This window comes from Fusarium keratoplasticum, chromosome 3 (assembly GCF_025433545.1).
Source record: "Fusarium keratoplasticum isolate Fu6.1 chromosome 3, whole genome shotgun sequence".
Lineage (NCBI taxonomy): Eukaryota > Fungi > Ascomycota > Sordariomycetes > Hypocreales > Nectriaceae > Fusarium > Fusarium keratoplasticum.
The window spans coordinates 4,209,695-4,229,967 of record NC_070531.1 but is presented as its reverse complement, the minus strand read 5'-3'; the positions used below and the strand labels follow the sequence as shown (position 1 = coordinate 4,229,967).

General features: G+C 51.0%; 6 protein-coding genes across 6 annotated transcripts; 5 read left to right on the top strand and 1 right to left on the bottom strand.

The window, feature by feature from the left end:
• Window positions 1-46: 46 nt before the first annotated feature.
• Window positions 47-1,282, top strand: NCS57_00461200 (DAO domain-containing protein; the record flags this gene model as incomplete). Its single annotated transcript, XM_053054567.1, has 4 exons — window positions 47-72; window positions 123-254; window positions 307-404; window positions 450-1,282. The coding sequence occupies 4 exons, from the start codon at window positions 47-49 to the stop codon at window positions 1,280-1,282; spliced, it is 1,089 nt and encodes a 362-aa protein (XP_052916727.1).
• A 385-nt stretch (window positions 1,283-1,667) lies between these two features.
• NCS57_00461100 (Zn(2)-C6 fungal-type domain-containing protein) lies at window positions 1,668-4,064 on the top strand (the record flags this gene model as incomplete). The annotated part of the gene is made up of 5 exons (XM_053054566.1): window positions 1,668-1,972; window positions 2,025-2,782; window positions 2,835-3,237; window positions 3,292-3,580; window positions 3,627-4,064. 5 exons carry the CDS (start codon window positions 1,668-1,670, stop codon window positions 4,062-4,064), a joined length of 2,193 nt encoding a protein of 730 aa, XP_052916726.1.
• Window positions 4,065-7,424: 3,360 nt separating this feature from the next.
• On the top strand, window positions 7,425-8,819 carry NCS57_00461000 (uncharacterized protein; the record flags this gene model as incomplete). The annotated part of the gene is made up of 7 exons (XM_053054565.1): window positions 7,425-7,478; window positions 7,527-7,559; window positions 7,629-7,815; window positions 7,870-8,062; window positions 8,123-8,260; window positions 8,312-8,737; window positions 8,786-8,819. 7 exons carry the CDS (start codon window positions 7,425-7,427, stop codon window positions 8,817-8,819), a joined length of 1,065 nt encoding a protein of 354 aa, XP_052916725.1.
• Window positions 8,820-9,295: 476 nt separating this feature from the next.
• Window positions 9,296-11,385, top strand: NCS57_00460900 (HET domain-containing protein; the record flags this gene model as incomplete). Its single annotated transcript, XM_053054564.1, has 2 exons — window positions 9,296-9,671; window positions 9,719-11,385. The coding sequence occupies 2 exons, from the start codon at window positions 9,296-9,298 to the stop codon at window positions 11,383-11,385; spliced, it is 2,043 nt and encodes a 680-aa protein (XP_052916724.1).
• A 327-nt stretch (window positions 11,386-11,712) lies between these two features.
• Window positions 11,713-14,036, bottom strand: NCS57_00460800 (Protein kinase domain-containing protein; the record flags this gene model as incomplete). Its single annotated transcript, XM_053054563.1, has 4 exons — window positions 11,713-12,189; window positions 12,241-13,332; window positions 13,382-13,957; window positions 14,022-14,036. The coding sequence occupies 4 exons, from the start codon at window positions 14,034-14,036 to the stop codon at window positions 11,713-11,715; spliced, it is 2,160 nt and encodes a 719-aa protein (XP_052916723.1).
• Window positions 14,037-15,977: 1,941 nt separating this feature from the next.
• On the top strand, window positions 15,978-19,893 carry NCS57_00460700 (Protein kinase domain-containing protein; the record flags this gene model as incomplete). The annotated part of the gene is made up of 6 exons (XM_053054562.1): window positions 15,978-16,643; window positions 16,699-17,682; window positions 17,740-17,748; window positions 17,935-18,286; window positions 18,343-19,126; window positions 19,194-19,893. The coding sequence occupies 6 exons, from the start codon at window positions 15,978-15,980 to the stop codon at window positions 19,891-19,893; spliced, it is 3,495 nt and encodes a 1,164-aa protein (XP_052916722.1).
• Between the last annotated feature and the right edge of the window lie 380 nt (window positions 19,894-20,273).

The window sequence follows — 20,273 nt, the reverse complement described above, 5'->3', positions numbered from 1 at the left end:
AGCCCATAAAGAGAAATTCAAACCCAACTTTCAATCTCGATTCAACATGTCTCAAGGCATTGTGGTTGTAGGGTGAGACCCTCTAATCTCAAGAAAACAACCCGTTTCTGACTCACCTCAAGTGCCGGTGTGAGCGGCTTGACAACCGCCCTTCTGCTCTCCAAGGCCAACAAAGTCACTGTCGTTGCAAAGCACATGCCCGGCGACTATGACATTGAGTACACCTCACCATGGGCAGGTGCCAACTTCTTGCCGTGAGTGAAACCACGAGATGACCAGGATAGTCATAGCTACCTAGTTGAGCAGGATGGCAAGCAAGGAAAACTCGCGATGGGAGAGTAGAACCTGGCCAGAGCTGAAAAGACTAGCCGAGAACGTCCCCGAGGCCGGTATTCACTTTCAGAGTCAGTAACCTTCTTCCCACTCCTCAGCCCAATGTCTCACCACAGCTGTTGCAGAGGCCCGAATGTTCAGGCGAGACAAGGACATGAAGGGTTCTGTCCACCCTACCGATCATCTTCTTGACCGCGATCCTTGGTGCAAGTCTCTGTTTCCCGACTTTCGGGAGCTGACGGCCGAGGAATTGCCCCAAGGGTATCAATCCGGCAGTGAGTTCACTAGTGTTTGTATCAACACTGCGACATACCTCCAATGGCTCCTGGGTCAATGCTTGAAAAACGGCGTGATCGTAAAGAGGGCCGTTCTCTCAGACATCAGCGAAGCTAAGACAATGAGCCACACCGGTTCTCCGGCATCCATTGTCATCAACGCCACAGGCCTGGGCTCTCTCAAGCTCGGCGGCGTCAATGACACTACACTCACACCTGTTAGAGGCCAGATAGTCTTGGTTCGCAACGAAGGCCCCATCATGCTTGGAGTATCCGGCACAGACGATGGATCTGCCGAGGACATGTATGTGATGCAAAGAGCAGGAGGCGGAGGTACCATCCTCGGAGGAACCTACGACATTGGCAATTGGAACGCCAACCCCGATCCCAACATTGCGCTACGCATCATGAAGCGCGTTGTCAATGTTTTCCCCAGCATCGCCGGTGGAAAGGGCATTGAGGGTCTGGACGTGATCCGACATGGTGTGGGTTTGCGACCACTGCGAAAGGATGGAGTTAGGATTGAGAGCGAGAAGCTTGACGACTTGACCTGGCTTGTTCACAACTATGGGCATGCTGGTTGGGGATACCAGGCATCTTATGGATGTGCTGAGAGAGTTGTGGAGTTAGTTGAGGAGATTAAGCAGCGCAGTGCGAGAGGATCCAAGCTGTGAGTGACGGTAGAAGATAGCTTTTGACCAGGTATACTAGATAATGCCCATGCATCTAGAGCTATGGTAGACTCAATTCACTCCAAGTCAAATCCTCAACCTTGCGCTCCTTCTTCTCAGTCAGAGACTCTCCTGGACACCTTGGTTGGTGGGAATGCTCTCCGTCTTTGCCTAACTGAACTTTATTCCCCTCTTTGCCCGCTCTTGCCGTTTCTTGCCTTGATAAGAAACGACCTTGTATTTGCGCCCTTGCGCCCTATTGCTTGTAATAGCGGGCCGGTTGGGCGCGGTTATTGGCGCCATCGAGGGCAGGACGGGAAAGTCTACCCGAATTAGTGTTGGTGTCTCGGGGGGTCCGGGGTCACACGGAGTACAGGCCCACATTATCATGGTGACTTCACCAACAAAGGGTTGTGCGTATTCTCCGCTCCGAACACCCCGTGCGTCTTCTCTCCGCTCCATTGACACTGCTCTCCGATACCCAACCCTTCTCCGAGTTCGAAACATGGCTTCCAGGCAACCTGCGTGTGATCCCTGTAGAAGAGCCAAGCTTGCATGCGACCACACTCGTCCAGTCTGCTCCCGTTGTCGGAGCCAACAGAAGCAGGGGTTATGCACATACAGGGTTTCTCCCTTCAAGAGGAAGCGTGCAAGCGCTTCTTCGCCGCAGCCTCAAGAAAGTCGTCCTAGCCGGTAAATTACCTATTCGTCTCGCCAGAATTAATGCTGAACAACATGTGACTAGTCGCCGCAGCTCTCAAGATGTCACCCCAACTCGTACCAGTTCTCAGACCCCTGTCACCAACAAGACCTACCTGTATCCCAACCCGGGGCATATCGGACGTTCAAGTCATGTCGCCATCTTCAACCAAATATTTCCTGACCAGTCAGACGAATCTCCAACTGCTGCAACAGGGCATAGTGGTTCCCCGAATTCCGTAAGCCCTGAGGGTCCCTCCTTGGATGATAACCCTTTGGCTAGAAAAGGAGCCGGGCTATTAAAAAAACTCCTAGAATCGTATAGTCTATCGTCTATGGAGAGGTTCGTCTCCTTCTGGATTGAAAAGGGGGTAAACCTGCCCCTTGCAGAACCCTTTGTGGCCCTCTGCGCCCAAATATCCAACTACTCCTGTCTATCAACCTTCGAGGGTCCAGATTGGCACTTTAGAATGGCCCAAAAGATGTTAGCCAACACAACCCGGCCCTTGGAGTATGACGGCAACACAGGTTTCTCTGAATATGTTGCTCAGTTCACAGGGGAAAATACACGCTGGGAGACTTTAGGCCTCTTCTTGAGCGCTGTTCTTCGGGCTTTGATCGAGATTCCCTTCTTTCCTACTCTGTATACTACAGAGGACAGCCAACGCGATCTGAAAAATAAGTTGCTGGCCTTGGTCGGCTGCTCCCTGGACGTTTGTCTCTCCTTGGACTGCTTGAACGACCTGCAACATGTGATCCAGTACGAAAACACGATTACCTACACATACACAAGCGGAGATCAAAGTCAGCGAAGCTATCAGTTTCTATTAGGCATGTAAATACTAACATTTCAAAGGCTTTTTCTTATATCGAAGGCTCGGGGACGTCATGGCGTCCGTCTTTGCACTCGGATACCACGAAGACTTAGACGCCAAGTCTGACACACCTCAGTTTCTCATCCAACTACGAAAAGCGGCGTTTGCGCGTATCTACTCGGCAGACAAGAATGGTTCCCTTTTCCTTGGTAGGCCACCGCGTCTGAGCAAGAGATTCTCTTGTTTTCAGCTTCCTGATAGTCGCCTACCTCTGGATTGTACTACAGCGACGCTTGAGCCGATTGGCACTCGTGAATGGGATCCAGAGTCGGTTATGAACTACAGAGCGGAGACTAGGTGGTCGGCTTTGTGTGCCTTTGTGAAGGAAGAGGTGATGGAGCTTATGTTTGACAACAGCCGCACCGACTGCCGGCAGAAGATTGAGTGAGTTGATAGAGACAGGTTGACGCCGAAAGCACAACTAATCAGACGCAACAGAGCCTTACAAGAAATGGCAGACTCACAATGGAACGCTCTCCCACCGCACTTCCGTCTAAGCACCAGCATCAAACAACACAGCGACGCTCCGTTTGAACGCGACTTTGTGGCCAGCACACGTCTCAACTACTTACACACAACGTTTCTTATCCGCCGCCTGGCACTGGATCGTCTATCCGAGCCGGCAGCGCCCCTTATTGAAGTTTCAATCGAGATGCTCAAGCTTGCTGTCGAGGTTATGGTTCTACGGGAAGAGCTGTCAAATTCGGGTACTAGGCTCACCTGGAAGGTATGTCTGATAGTCTGAGAGTTCAACTTGAGCTAATATGTCGCAGATCGCTCACTATGGACTGCCTGCTGCGGGTATAATCATAATGGCGATGCTTAACCAGCACCCCACGCCACAGTGCCTACGAATTTCCAGGTCTAGGGTTCTTCAGGACCTCGCAGTTCTCGTGGCCGAAGTTGAGAGAGGTACGGTGGTCAAGGCAGAAGACCCCAACTACGCCATCCTATCGAAAGCCACGCAAACAATCCAGCGATTTCTCGACTTTATCCACAGCGAGCAACCCATAGAGGCAGCCCCGCCGCAGTTATCGGAGCAGCTGCATCCTGACGCGCCGTGGGGACAGCAGCTGGGACAGGACTTGGAGTCTGAGTTTTCATTCTGGCAGGGCATTGCAGACCATCCCTCTTTGTACACTCAGTATCTTTTGCCGTCGGGTGAATTACCTGGGGAGCCCTCCAACATGCCGGGGCCAGAAGAAACTTAGGAGCAGTTGAATGCCATCATCCCGGCCATGGCATCCTACCGAGACAGGGGTTTTGTTGCCTAAGCTAATACCTTAGGTAAAAGCACAGTGATATGCCTCCCTACTCTGATCCTTCATCCATGATAACTAAAAAACCTCGAGTAAAGGACCAAACCTCTGGCTACGCTAGGCTTGGTGCAGATGAGTTAAAGTCTCCCAGCCAAAGAAAAGTAGATAACCCCCCGGCCGCATCTTCTCAGTGTATTCTTTCGTGTATGGCATGTCTTTACCCAGGCGATTGGCCAGCGCGTTGTAACCTATTTCAGACACTATCATAATCATGTTAGCATCATGGGCATGACCTGGAGTTATTGCTCATACCTGGACCTAAATAAGTTGACAATGAGTCACCTTCACAGAGCCAAGAAGGTTGACTTGATTCGAGAATGACTTGCGTATGCAATTCAAGGGCAGCAAGCAATCGCTTACCGACATCCTCTTTAAACAAGTCGCGTCCCTGAAGTCGCGACATCTCTGCTATGTGTGAGATTGAGGCGAGCCCGTACCCGGTATGTTCAAAATCTCGGCAAGATTCTTGACTAACACCACTATGCATCCAATCTATCTGGCCATTCCAGTATCTGATCACCTTTGCGTCGGTATTCAAATTCGTATCGGAGGCTGCAATATGGGGTAACTGCCCGTCGCTATTTCAATGGTTAGCCTTTGCGCACGTAGAAGGGGGGGCCAATGTGTTCTTTATTATAGTTGAAGCCCGGCCCTTGATGGGTTAACTGAGCCAGAAGGTCGAAGGGGGCGGGGGGGGGGCAGTCGAAAGCTTGAAACCTGAAACTCACCTCTTCATAAAGATGTAAGCGGGAACTCGATCTAGGAACCTAGAGAGGCTCGTATTATATGATGCTTGATCGTCAAGGAAGATCGAGATGCCGACCGCGGCCTCCATCATCACTATGAATGGGCTTAGACCTCAAACGAAAGAAACCTGAACAGATGCAACGCAACTTACCGAGGTCCCAATTGCCATTGTATCCTTTTGGAGCACCCACGATAACATCCGGGAGGTAAATGTCCCTCAGCATAGCCGAGAATCTGGTTATGTCGGATAATGACCAACCCGCGTCTGTATACCTGATGAGTTCGGCAGTGCGAGCCCAAACTGCTCCAGCCCATCCTGCCTGAACTGGGGCATTGGATCCGGTATGGGCTTCCAATTTCCTTGCCCAGGCGTTCATGAATGAAATCGCTCGCTGGGCGCGACTTTGGTCGCCAGACGCAATCCACGCCAGTGCATTCAAGTAGGCGGCCGAGGCATCATTACGCTCATCACTGCAAGCGGCTGAGTTGGTCTTTCCTGAAGAAGCTCCCTCACAGGCGACCGTTGCCACAGGGGTTGCCGCAGTCCTGGAAGCAAGGTCATGTTGAAGCATGTCAGATAAAGCGGAAACCCTTGTCTCCTCACCCCCAGATATCTGGGAGGCGACATCATTTATCTGAACACGATTCATCAAGACTCCCGGATGGACAAAAGCCGAAGGCCTCGGCGTTGGTGACGCAACGGAGAGGTTAGAGGCGATTTGGGCAGCATGGGCGCGAGTATGACCAGTACGATGAGTGTGCCCGGAGCCACCAAAGGTCACAAGTCCCAAAAGAGTAACCAAGAACCGATTCATGGCAACAACTGTGAAAGCAAGGAGGGATAGAAGTGTGGGAAGAAAGTGAATGAACAGTGCATTGCTTTGGGGGTTTAAACTGGCTGTGGTTATGAGAAATTTCATTATCTGCGAGGTTAGTTGTTGGTAGAATTTAAGGGGCAAACATGAAACCTCTCGGGCAGGCAGGCGGTATACGGACTAGATGATGACATCTAGGTCAATATTCCCTGCCTCACCAGTCAAGGGTGAGCGGGACTCAATCTCACTGCAATCTTACGACGGAGGTTTTGTAGTGTGTTGGGACTTCTTACCAAAGTCGAAATTACGCTACCGAAGAGAAGAACTTTAGCCTGTTTCAAAATTCACTGATAGAGGCCGTTGATCTTTTAGGTCCAACAGAGAAAAGGTTGGTCTGGAAAGCTTTAGTGGTGCAGAGCGAGGTAGAAATGGAACTCCCTAGACCTCTTAAGCCTTTCTCCAAGCCCTTGACTCTTTAAGATGCTTGCATCTTTTCATCAGGTATTTGACATTATTCACTCGCATCCTCTCGTGACTTGCCAACTTTCTCACACGCTACTTTTCCACCCATCCCGTACTCTCAAGGCCTCTAATGGGGGACTAAACTAACCTCTCATAGTTATGCATATAGACCAAAGCCTATCATTCCAGTTTGAAATCGCCACTCTTCGACGGCTCGAAAGATCACCCCTAGACCTCCCTCACCCTCATTCACACCGGCGTCCTCGCAGACTACCTCGCATACCCCAGAATCCTACCCCCCATAGAGTCAGACTGTTTAGTTCCATCGCGTTAGATCTTGCTGCCATCCCTAGAGAGGGCAACCACACTCTCGCGCTTACATATAACAAAGACGTTGGTGAATTTGTTTCCCTAGTTATGGATCTTCCAGAGTGGGAGAGACGATACTATCGCTACGCCGATCACCTGACACTTGAAGATATTGTTAAAGTTATAGAAGAGGTCAAAGGCGTCAAGGTGGACGTCACGTATGACTCGAGGGATTCGTTGAACCGCGCGGAATGCAGGCTACTCCCTGGGTCCACTGAAAGCGACTTCAAGGACAGCAAGTTCGATAGACGAGTTCTCTTCAAGGCGTACCTGGCGAGGCTTGGCTCTTGTCGGTGACGGGCTTGCTGACCTTGATGGTACGAAGCCCATCAAGCAAAGATTTTCTACTTACCAAACTCTTATTCTCCGGGGCTGTTTGAGAAGTTATTTGCCGCAGATTGAATTTGGGGCAGGGTTTTGGGCTTGATTTGAGCCATGTACAGAAAGGATATACTCATGCATGACAACATATCTTACTTGGCTTACGTGGTAGATAACTAGCCTACTCTTGTTATCGGGAGAAAGCGAAATGCCAAGATTTCTAATGGAAGCATCTCACCATGCACCAGGGCTGACGATAGTACCTATATAATTTGTCTCCCACTTCGTGATAAAACAAGTACCTAACGGGGAAAAGAACCCCGCCAACCCCGAGTGGTTCCCTGTCGTATGATATGTCGGGTTCGCTTGGCCACCTGCATCTTGGCCTGTTGGTTCGACTGTGCAGGATAACAAATCTTTCAGCAGGGGGTCTGAACTCTCTTAAAACCGAGCTGTGCCCCAGAAGAAAGAAAGAGGGGTAACTGTCTTTTGACATTCCACACACTGCGCGATTAAGAGAGGAAGCTCTGCTTGAACCATGTGCAACAACACAACCGTCAACCCGGAGCCTATCATTGAGCCTGACGATGAGGTTTGTAGCTCATATTCGTTATATAGAGCATTGACTAACCTGTTGCAGGTGGGCGATGATCTCGACTCTTCGCTTGGCACGGTACGGATTCCATCTCGTCTCCCTTTACCCGTTGAGGGAGCCCGTGGTCTGATATGGTTTGTCAAATAGGATTTTGCTTCGTCGTCGTCGAGTCTAAGGAGCTCTATCCTTAACTATCGACAGGAAAATGGGAGGACCTACCACCAATACAAAGACGGCAGTAAGGCTACCTTAGCTGTTGACCTCATCGACAGGGTTCTGATTCGCCGTCTAGAATACAACATGCCTAACGACGATCTTGAGTGTGAGAGGCTAGGTACTTTCCAACCGCCCTCCAGATTCATCATGCACAAACACTTATTGAAGCCAGATTTGCAACACCATCTGTTCATCCTCACCCTAGATGGCCGATTGGGCCTTGCACCGCCCAACGACCCCGACTCCAAGGTTAAGCGGGTCCTTGATGTTGGCACGGGCACAGGAATCTGGGCCGTGGACTTTGGCGATGAGCATCCCGAAGCTCAGGTCATTGGCGTCGACCTCTCACCGATTCAGCCCAGTTTGTATGGTTGAACTTCATAACCCTTGCGATGGCATCACGCACGAAGCTGACAAATTCGTAGCGTCCCCCCAAACGTCGAGTTCTTCGTCGACGATATTGAAGAGCCATGGTCGTTCTCTCAGCCTTTTGACTACATCCATAGTAGGATGATGACCTTCAGCATCAAAAGTTGGCCAGAATACATCCGTAAGATCTACGAGTAAGTTCTCGGTCCAGCCACCATCGTGAACACCCTCTCTGAGCTAGCTAGCAACCTCGCCCCCGGCGGCTACGTCGAGCTCATAGAGATTGACCTCTACAACAAATCCGACGATGGCACCCTCAAGGAGCACCATGAGCTCTCGCGACTTGTCAGGCTCCTGGATGAGGCGTCCACAAAGATCGGCCGCAGGTTCCAGGACAATAAGAAGAACAAGGATATTCTGCGGGACACGGGCTTTGTTGGCATTGTCGAGACTACCTTCAAGTGGCCGAGCGGGCCTTGGCCGCGGGAGAAGAAGTACAAGGAGCTCGGCCAGTGGACCAACGCTAACATGGATGCGTACCAGGGCCTTGAGGCGCTTGTCATGGCTGCATTCACTAGGGTGCTTGGGTGGACCAAGGAGGAGGTGGTTATTCATCTCGCAATGGTCAGGAAGGAGATATCTGACAAGAGGATTCATGCATATTGGACCATGTATGTGTGGCATGACTTGAATGTCTTGATATTTGCTAACTCGTTTAGATACTCGACATATGGGAGACGGCCTGTTGAGTAACTTGGAATAGGGGCCTTCATGATCCATGGATGGAGTACTGTTATATATCCGGCACCCTCCTTTAGGTATACGACAGTTAGGGGACATTAATACACCGGCCAGAGAGTGCAATTTTGACAGGAAAATTGGGCCTGTGATGGCCTTGTCCGTTGGTGGAATAGATAAAGACATTGTTGACATAAAAATCCCGCACCTGCAGGTCTGATATTGAGGGGAAGGCTTCCCAAGATGGCCCCCTCACTGCAGTATAACAGGGATCTCCGCCTTTAGTTGGACAGGAGTCAATGTGGCTCGCTTACTGTTTGCGGATTCGCTATGCTACTAGTCGAGTGGCCTGACGATGATTGGGTCAACTGCTTTCAGGTCTTCACCTCGACGACCTGATGGCAGTCTCTTACCTATAAACTCTCACTCGGGACTGCTCCCATCTCTTGATACATTTCCTATAAGCATCACTCCCGCTAGCAGCCACAATAATGAAGCCCACAGCCGGGGAGCCCATGAAACTTGAAGAAGACCCAGCGTCGCAACAGTATGAGCTGAAGCTTTACGACCAGCGGTGCGAGGCGGGAGTCGTACAGCATTGCATCCTCTGCCGCAACATCACCCGCAGACGATTTCCCTACACATTGAACACAGAAGACAGTCTTTTCCAGGCCTCGGCTCGAGAATGCAGCGTGTGCGCCGCTGTATGCGACAGCTTGACAGGGATCCGGTCAAGCTTCCAGGCGCAGTGGAACTCGCTGGACTTCCGCTTCAATGCCTGTAGCAAAACACCGAGATTCTTTGCTTCAGAGGTGACACTGAATGACACATATCGATATACCCAGTTTCAGATCTTTACTGAGCTCGGTGAGTCCCTCCGCGGCTTGTGCTTGACTGTGGACCAACATTTCTAGGTCAGCCAGGCTCTGAGCCCATCATCGGCGCGGCGAGGAGCATCGCGGCCGAGTCCAATTCAAGCCAATGCTTTGATCTCATACGACATTGGATCGCAGAGTGTGCTCAGCACCCAGCGTGCGCTCCCCCGTCCTCTTCCGCCAGACTGCCCACCCGCCTTCTCGACCTGCAGGCGGGTAAGGGTAATGATGGCCATATCAGGTTGTATGAGACACACGGGGGAGAGACAGATCTGTACATCGCACTCAGTCATTGCTGGGGCCCCAAAGGCCTTCCAGCTGCAGCCAAGACAACAAACGCCACCAAGGATGCTCGCATGCAAGGAATTCGAATCGAAGCCTTGCCCAAGTCTTTCCGAGACGCCATCGCCATATGTCATGAGCTCGGAATACGGTACCTGTGGATTGACTCACTGTGCATCATCCAACAGGATAAGGATGATTGGGAGAAGGAGTGCTCCCGTATGAGAGATGTGTACAGAAACTCGTACTTGACGATATCCATGGCCCGCTCCCGTGACAGTTCCGAAGGGTGCTTCTCAATACGTCCCAGTAAGTATCTGTCCACAAAGGTTGGGTCCATCAACCACCAGGGCCAGGCCTACGACATCATGGCAAGGGAGAGTGTCAAGCACTACGAAATGGCGGGATTGGACAGTCAAAATTTGAATTTCCCTCTCTTTTCACGGGCATGGACTTTTCAAGAGCGGCTGCTCCCTCAACGCGTGGTGCACTACGGCGAGACAGAGCTGATCTGGGAGTGCAATACCTTGTGCGACTGCGAGTGCGCTGCTTCTCGGGAGTTTCTGGCCCCTTGGGACTGGGAGAAGAGCCCCAAAGTCATGTTTGCCAACATGATGAACCGACCAAGGCATGGGCCAGAATTTCGCCGTGGCTGGGCCATCCTGATGCGGCGCTTCTCCCTCATGCAGCTCAGCTTCGACGCCGATCGCCTTCCATCTCTCTCTGGACTTGCCCAGGATTTAGAGTGTAGTGAAACGGGGAGATACCTTGCTGGCCTGTGGGAGAGGGAACTGCCCTGGATGATAGGGTGGATTAGTATGGGCAAAGACGCATGCCGCCCATCCTCGGATCCAAAACCCCCAAGCTGGTCCTGGACATCAGTCGAGAGCATTTGGGTTTCTTGGAACTATAGCGCTGATCTGAGCGGCCACGGCGTGTGGACCACTATGTGGCCAAATGGAAGGGACCTGACGGAGCACAACGATGCGTTCAGGATAGTCCAATGCACAGTCGAGAGCAAGGACTATACACCTCTCGGAGAACATGACGCGTTTGGTCGAGTCTCCTCTGGCACACTCATCGTCTCCGGACGACTTGTCTCTGCTGTACTGCGGGATGACTTCTTTTGCGAGCGAAACACGATCCAGCAACGTTTCAGTCCGGATGTGCGAGGGGAACCAGGTCTCTATATCACAGGACGGCCGGTCTACTGCCTCATGATCGGCGCCATGAGCACCAAGAGCTCCAAGTATCCCGGCCTAGTCACTGTTTCCTCCCTGATTCTGAGACTTCGGGAAGGAGATGTCGAGGGGAGACGTACCTATGAGCGGATTGGACTCATGAGCCAGAACAACCACTTTTCTTGGAAGGAGACACCTGCCTGGTGGGAGGATGCTGAGAGTGCTGTGGTGGAAATTACCTAGTGATAGAGAATTGCCGCCACCCATGAACGGTAAATATCAAGTTTACCCATTATCTTTGAGTTCTATCCCAAGCTCTATGTCCCGTCCCAGTTACCCAGAAATCTTTGTCCAAAGCCTCTTGAACGCCCTACTAATCCTATACCTTACGCCCTTATTGCGTCTTTTGAGCCGCTGGCTCACGTGTGGACGCACTGGCAGCCCCCAATGATCTTGTCCTTCAAACTGATTCCTCGCCTCTAGTTTCTCAAGTTGACTTTCCGCTCTGGAATGGCCACGCTAACTGATCCTCGCATCGCCACCCGTGCCTCCACTTCTGTCTCGCAGTAGCTAGCTGCAAACCTTGAGAGAATCATCAGGATTTCTATCCCCAGAATTTGCCAGATACACCTGATCCCCATCCTCGGTGTCAACAAGCGTTACATTGTCGGTTGTGAGGAAGGAGGCTCCATCTAATGAGTCTGGGCGATCCAAACCAACTCCCAGTGAAACATCAGTATGGTCAAACGGTCTGGGCGAATTGGACCTGAAACTGTGATTACTCGTTGCCCTTCTTTTAAAAGTATACCGAGTTTCAAGCTGCGAAAGATGCTGGCCTGCTTTCCTTTTCACTCCCCTAGTTGGTTGGCCCTCCAATGTGGACGAGGATGCATTGCCCTGACTGGTTGTCGTGGGTGGTTGGTGTCCTGGTAATATTACGTCGGCAAAGGCATTTTTAATGACGTCGAGATCTGGGTTTGGTCGACTTTCTGGAGAAGGGGTAGACGTCGGCAAGGTCAGCAGGGGAGGCTTGGGATATTGCCTAGACTGAGTAGGCTGTTAGTAGATTATTCGACTGGTGGTAAAGGAATAATATACCTGCTTGGTGAACTTGGGAGGGAAGTTTTCATTGTTGGAAATGAGTCTCGGATCGCCCACGTGGCAATATTGATCGGATTGACAATCATTTAGAATTTTAGTCAGCTCGATGTCTACCTGAGCCATCGAGCATCGGTCGCTGGGCAATGGAGCCAGCATGCGCTTCTCCACCAGATCCAGGAAATCGTGCAAGGCGCGAGAGCAATGTTGTTTCCCATGGAGCATACTGATCCACTGGTGATGATTAGCCCAATAATCAAAGGCCCAGAGTCTACTTCTGCTTGCCTTTACTACCGAGTTCTTGACTTCGGCCCCAGACCCGTCGGTTTGGTTGAAGAATTTGTCAGTGTGCACACCATGCTTCTTGTCATCGTTCAGTCTGACCATATTGAAGCTCTCCAAGAGTTCCCCGGAGGGGCTCTTGAAGCAATCCTTTCGAATTGCATCGTATCCGATGAGATACCAAGTAATGAACTCCAAGTAGACGCAGCCCAAGGTCCAGATATCATATTTCTGGTTGACACTGGTCCGTGGACCTGCTTCCACTTCGGGGGGACAATACGTTCGAGAAAAGCCTACTTTGCTGGCTTCAGTGCAGTCCACAGTGTCCATAGAATGAAATCGCATCAATGTAAAGTCAGCAATGACGAGGTGCCCCCGTGCTTGTCCTGCTTCTGCGAAGAAGAGGATATTCTCAGGCTTGATATCCCCATGCCGACCTCTGTTTCGGGCATCGACTAGAGATGTGTCTCCAATAGAGCAACGCCTTGGTGGCCAAGAATTGTCCTTGTGAACTTTGCGTAGCCCGTTGGCCATGCCCTGGCATTGCTGGATGAACCATGACAAGTCGTCTCGTGATTCAGGATTGCTGGGGTTAGTCTCCCAGAACTGGGCCAAGTTTCCTTGAGCCCAAGGGAAAATCATGAAGAATTCGCCTGCTAGCTCATATGACAGGAGAAGCCGGACGAGGTGCTTGTGCCCCTTGTTGGGATGGCTGAACCGCTCCAATGCCTTCATCTCTTGACTGAACTTGGTATTATCCTGAGCGATGAACTTCTTTATGGCAAAATAGGTTGTGTCATACTCAGGAGCCTATACCGGGGTGAGCTTTTGTAAATCTCTCCTTTATAAGCCGCCTTACCGAGTCGGGGTTCCAGGATTGGTGGTCTTGGTCAATCTTGACCTTGGAGATCGTTCCGTGAGCGCCTCTGAATTCCCACTCAAGACGCTCCCGAAAGGGCATACGACTGTTCTTCCGGAACTTGCGGTGCTCAATGGTACTGAAATCGAAGACAGGTGCAAGCATCTCATACTGCCTGTGACAGAAGTAGTCGATGTGGCCTGGTTTCCAGTCCCGAAAAACTGTCTGGATAGACTCACGAGACAGGGGCAGCTGGGCATCCCACACGGCGTGGTCCAAGAAGTGCCGCATGTACTCGACATTCTCAATAAGAATCAGTGTTGCGAGTATCTTCATCCGCCTTGGTTCGGATCTGTTTCCGCATATCTTCTTCGTTATCTCGGCTGCTTCAGCTTCGCTTTTTCGCAAAGCCTCGGCTATTATCTCCTTCACAGTTCCTTCAGACAAGAGAGACTCTAGATCACCCAGTGGGAGGAATTGAGGTGGAGGTTCGGTATCATCGTCGTCTAGTCGGTCATCGTCGTTTGGTCGGAGTCTGGAACGAATTTGCTTCCCGACCATGGTCAAAAGGTCTTCCTGGTGGGGGTACATATCAGCCTCGACAAAAGCTACCAGAGATTCGCCTTGACTATGGCCTCACCTTAAGCGCCGACATTGAAGAGAGACATAAATTGTGTTGGGTTGTTACAATACGCGGTGAACTTGGAGAGACGAGGAACTAAGCGAATGCAATTTGGGAAAATCCGATTAGCCTGGAAGTATAGACGTTAAGACTTATAGGGGGCGAGCCGACCTTCACGGGTAGCAGAGCCTCAGGAAACTCAGGAGTCCAGTGCCAATAAGACCGAAGCGGTTCCTGCAATATCCGCTCATACTTGATAAATCAGCTTCAATCTCTCGGAGAAGAGCTGAGGCTGTAGCCGCCCATCGCTGTGACCGCCACATGTATGCGAGAGCCCCAGTTTGCCCATGAATCTGCAATCAGGCTCTACAATGAATTTTCTCAGTGGCTGTTGAATAGTTTTTCACACATTTCGGTGTGAAGAAAGTGCCTTTACCAGCCCTTGCAGTGGCCCGTATTTGCAGGAATGGTTGCGTAAAGTGCAAGTGATGGGCGCAGAGGGGGACATGGCTGGAGGGCCAACAACTAAGCTGAGAATCTCAGCCTGAGACATTTGGACATCCATGGATTGCCCCTCGTCCTCGATGATCTCGGGCTTTTACCGAGCTTTCTGCAATTCTCAAGTCAGCTCTCTGCGGGATAACCTTCAGGAGCAATGGCGATAGTGATTCAAATACTCCGCGTTCAACACATTAGGAGTGAAAGGGTTTTGTGTGATTTTAGTTCCTAGATAAATGGTAAGGTTGATTGGATCGCCGGCCTTATCATGCCAATTACAGAAAATCAGGCTGTGACAATCTCAAGTACGTAAAACAACAGGGATCCAGTCAAAGCCTGCCCGGAAGTTGGGCATCGGGGCGATGTGCATGCAGGGAGGGTGGCGAGACATGCTGACCGGCTGGCGCCTAACTGCGGGTGGCGAGCTGAAACCACTTGTCTGCAGGGAACCAAAAACATCACAGAGGTGGGAGCGAGCCCGGTGTTTTTAGTTGCCCCTGAGACATGTCAGCTCAAGCTGGGGGCCAAGCGAGTCGGGGTCCTTGAAGAGTCCATCTCCCATTCTCCTCTCCCACATCTGTCTTGTCTCTCGTTCAACACTTCATCGCCGCCAGTTTCTTGTTTTCTCGTACATTGTTTCGCCTTCCTTTCGCTACAGATTCCCCAACTCAACCCAACCCAATGGACGTCATAGAACGGCATATTCCATCGGGTTGCATCCAAAATCCCGAGGGCCTCATCAAGACTCTCCAGATGTTCTGCCAAAGAAACAGCTTCGAGATGGAGAGTCTTGAGATGAGGAACGACGTGTACATCATACGCGTCAGTCGACCTATCTTGCCCAAAACCTGGAATCGTCCGGTGAGCCTGACACTTGGGTGCTATGATAACCACACATTGACTACTATGTAGCTTGTATAATAGACTGTTATCTCTTTTTGCGTGACGGACAAGAGCGCCGCCGCAATTGCCCAACGTCTGGCAACATCAGCCGATGCCGTGGCATACTCGCCGGCGAACTCAGTTCTGACAGCCCGCGTAACAGACCCTCGGGGTCACAAAAAGCACAGGAAGGGCGTTTTCGGGGCCTCCTAGCAGGCCTCACTTGCAGCCTGTTTAATATTGGTCACACATTGGTCATCAGGGGTTGGACGGAGGGCGGAGCAGGCTTGGCATGCGACAATTTGTTGATTTGTGTACAAGGTGGGCGTGACCGCGCCACCCATAGCCCACATGCAGAAAGCCACATAAAAGCAGAAGAGCCGGGTAGGACATGCTTTGGGCACGATGGTAGTGACACCATAAACTGACTATAAACAATGTGAAAAACGCGGATTGCGCACTCTCCTTCTCTCATTTCTTTTATCGCCTCCGATCTTTATAATATTGGTTGCGTGGCCCATTTCACAGGTCTCAGGACTTCCACCACCTCAACTCGATCCTACACATGTCTCACGACTGAGAATTCTTGCCTTTATGGATTCAATGGCATCTAACAACCCCCAACAAGCAGAGCCCATCACTTTCGACAACATCCAAAAATGTTTTGTGAACCGATTCGGGGAGGAGGGTGATGATACCGACCAGAACATCTATGACTCTTTTGTACCCCGAGAGGCTATTTTGTCATTGACTGAGAGTGACCGGGTGAGACTCACATTGGATAACGCGCTAAATAGACCTCAAGACGTTCAGAAATTGACCCAGTACGTCGTGAGCAGCGCTGGGCGAGTGTTCCTAACCCTTATTTACTCCGACGCTATCGAGTACATCCGGGACCTTCAAAAAGCCGGCTTCACCGACAACGACCTTCCAGTGTACACGAAGCCGTCCCGAGATCACTCCAGGGTATTAATTCACAGGTGGCGCGTCAACGACACTTCGCCGTACGCAGACAAGAAACACCTGCCCTGCTTCCTGAACTGGTCTGGAGCCAAACTTGAGTTCTTCTTTCACAACCAATGGATTTTCCTCGCCCCAGTTTTCTCGCAGAACAAGCTCGCCCATGTGTTTTATCAGAAGTCTCGGCTCCCTTACGTGCCCACACAGGGCTCTGATACCTCCTCGAACGCGGGGTACTTTGGGATGATCAGCAAGCGCGGCCTCCACAATGAACATCATGAGTATCAGAGTCTGTCTAAAGTAATACCCTCCACACCCGTCCCCCCGAGGCAATCCTCTAACATCATTTAACTAGGACCAAGAGACGGACCAAGAGACTGAGCGACATATCCAAGTTGCTGTGAAGACGTTGACCATCCAAGGCTCGGAGGCCACTGATGTCGACAAGTTCTACACCAAAGAACGGGTCACGCTTGAGGAGATGAGGAATCTGAATCATTCCCATCTGATCAAAGCGGTTGCCGCATACAGAAAGGGAGATTCTAGGTGCTTCGTGTTCCCGTGGGCACAGGAGGGCAGTCTTTGGGACTTTTGGCAAAAACACTCAGCCAGTCTTAATAAAGACCTTGTCTCTTGGGCTATTGGGCAGATGGTGGGCCTCTCTGAAGGCCTCAAGCTGCTACATCAGGAGCACATTCGCCATGGCGACCTCAAGCCAAACAACATACTTTGCTTCGTTTCCGGCAATGAGAGGACTCTGGTGCTTGCCGACGTTGGTCTCGCAAAATATCACCCTGACTATACCCGAGACCGGACCAAAGCTACGACCACTCGACACGGAAGCAGGATCTATGAGCCGCCAGAAATGTCTCCTGACCGAGAGAAGATTGCGGTCTCACGGAAGTATGACGTGTGGAGCCTAGGATGCGTCTTCCTGGAGTTCACCATTTGGTTGCTCTATGGTCGAAGCGGCCTTGCCTCGTTCAGGGGCACACTCTTCCAAGAGCACAAGGACGACGGATTCTGGAAGAACGACCCTTTTCAAAAGCCTCAAATACACCAAGTTGTTAGGGATTGGATCGACAAGATACTGACCGATGACCTCAAAGGTCATTCAGCGCTCCGGGATATGGTCAGATTGATCTTCGAACGGCTTCTCGTCCCGGAGGTAGATGAACGCACGACTACCATGGACTTGTTGCCTGAACTCAAAAAGATCCAGAGTCAATGCTCAGAGAACCATCAATACCTGTTCAATCCTGAGCTTGAGAAACTGGCGAAGCTCATGAGCGCGTCGGACGTCAAGGCAGAGAAAACTATGCCACATCCTTCCAAAGAAGTAACCTAAATTCCCTGACAAATTCTTTGGGCACTAGTACTGACCCTCAATACTCAGTACGTAAGTGTATGCCATATAAAGTGTCCTTATCCTTTGGTGGTGGCTAACGAGAGCCTCCTCGAGGCTTGAAGAATGCGAGTCAGCCCTTCAGCTCACATTGACTAGAGTTGCTAACACCGCACAGCCGGTAAGTTTACAATGAAAAGGACCGAGTTTATTTCTATAAATTTTTTATTTGACTAATTTATTCAGCGCACGAGTTTGCTTTATGACCAGTGGAGCAACATAACAGATAGCGAAAGTGTGCGCACCCTCATCTCGCTTCTCGATTGGCCTTCCTTACGCCCAACGACTGATACGTCGAGACTTTGCGATTCCTGCGCCGCGCTGGACTTTGAACTCCTTACCTTGGACTTACATCGCAGGATTGAAGAGTTGGAGAGCGGCCCGGACGATTGCTCGCTCTGTCACCTCTTGTTCCGCTGTCTTTCAAGAGTCAAGCCCAAGCCTGAAGGGCCAGTGAAGCTGTTCCGAGACGATACCTCACATACATTTCGAGTCATTCCGAGTGCGACTCCCGTTATTTCCATATACTCCGACCCGCGTATGTGGTGCTTAGTTGCCACCCACGTTTTCAAGAGGATGCTAACCTCTTTCCAGTCTCTGGCGGCAATGCTCCATCATACACCCAGCTCGGCCTACCGGTTCTTCCCGACAGCGCTAGCCCACAGCAATTCAAGCTTATCAATGAATGGATACATTTGTGCGATACGTCTCACAACTGCGCCTCTGCTCAGGAACAGGAGGGGCACATTGACAGCATGCCTACAAGAGTCATATTTGTCGGTACAGTTGAGAACCCTTGCCTCCGACTTATAGAGACTAGAAACAATACCTGGGACAAGTATATTGCTTTGAGCCACTGTTGGGGAAATCTCAAAAACGTGCAAAGATTCATTACATCTGCTAGTAACTTTGACAGTCGCAAGGACGAAATTCCGCTCGATGAAATGCCAAAAACCTTTCAAGATGCAGTGAGAGTCACTCGTGCGCTTGGTGTTGCGTATCTCTGGATCGACTCCCTCTGTATTATTCAAGAAGATGAAGAAGACTGGGAGGTCGAGTCTGCCAAGATGCAAGAGGTTTTCAGCTCTGCATATTGCACCATCGCTGCAAGTTCCGCTCGGTCCTCGTTGGATGGGTTTCTCGGGGACAGAACCCCAAGGTCGTGCGCCACTATCCATACTTCTCAGGGGCCCGTATTATATCTGGCCGAGGCAATCGACGATTTCCGGGGGCATGTCGAGCAGAGCGTTCTGAATAGTCGTGGTTGGGTGCTACAGGAAAGAGCGCTTTCTCGACGCACCATACATTTCACATCGACCCAAACCTATTGGGAATGTGGGCATGGTATCTACTGCGAGACCCTAGCTCAGCTACGGAAGTGAGTAGATGACGTGGAAGGGTCATGGGCACAGGCCAAATGTTCATCCATAACTAATACGATGCAGTCCACACTCGCAGTTTCTCGGCGACCCTAGTTTCCCAAATCTCGCGCTACAGTACTATAAGGACGAGCGGATTCGACTTGTGCATCACTTATATCGGGTCTACTGTGCGCTTGAACTCACAAATCCCACCGACCGATCCAAGGCGATTCTAGGTCTACAGAAACGGCTCTCCCAGACCTTCAAGTCTCGGGCAGATTACGGGGTGATCTGGGGCTACTTTGAGAGGACCCTTCTTTGGCAAGCTAAGACGCCGAATAGCTTGTCCCGTATACCTTACGGAGACAGGAGGGCTGTTCCCTCTTGGTCCTGGATGGCGTGTTCAGGGGATATCCAGTACATGGATATTCCCTTCCGCCAAGTCAGCTGGACGGGAAACCCTACGAACCCTATTGACAGCGTATCGGAAGGTGCGGAATGGGACGGGCAGCTGGCCGCTGAAGCAAGCCAACTCTTGATTGGTGGAGACGATCTCCTGGGCAGAGCCGTCATTGACTGCAACACGTTCACGTTTGACTCGACCGCTTGGCGATGTATTGTGGTTGGCAAGAGTAAACTAGCAGACGAGAATGGCGACGTCGTTCGTTATGTGATGTTAGTCCGACCATTGGGAGGATTGGCTCAGGTCTATGAAAGGGTTGGAGTTGGTAGACTTCTGGGCACACATATCTCGAGGGAAACCACAAGTGTGTATCTCAGGTAGTTTGGAGAGACGGGGTCGGAAAGAATAGTGATCGAGCAGTTTGTCTTTTAAGCTTGGATGGTTTGAACAACATTGAGTTTGCTTAATTCTTACATGATTGGTTTGTTGATCAGTAGTCCTCGCCCTCGAGCCTCAGCGGCGGGCCATGCCAGGCGTGGATTGATGTTGTTGTTACCCATACCGGCTCTTAAACACGCCACCAGCACAATACAAAAGGGGAATAGTGTGGATTGATGCTAGCTAGGCTATAGCGGCAACAAGCAGATGCATGCATAGACTCTTTCGAAGAGCATGCAGAAGTAGAGGCTATGGGAGGCTCTGGCGAGCTAGGTTGAACGTCTGGCAAACATATAGCGAAATGTTCTGCTAACTTTGGGAGG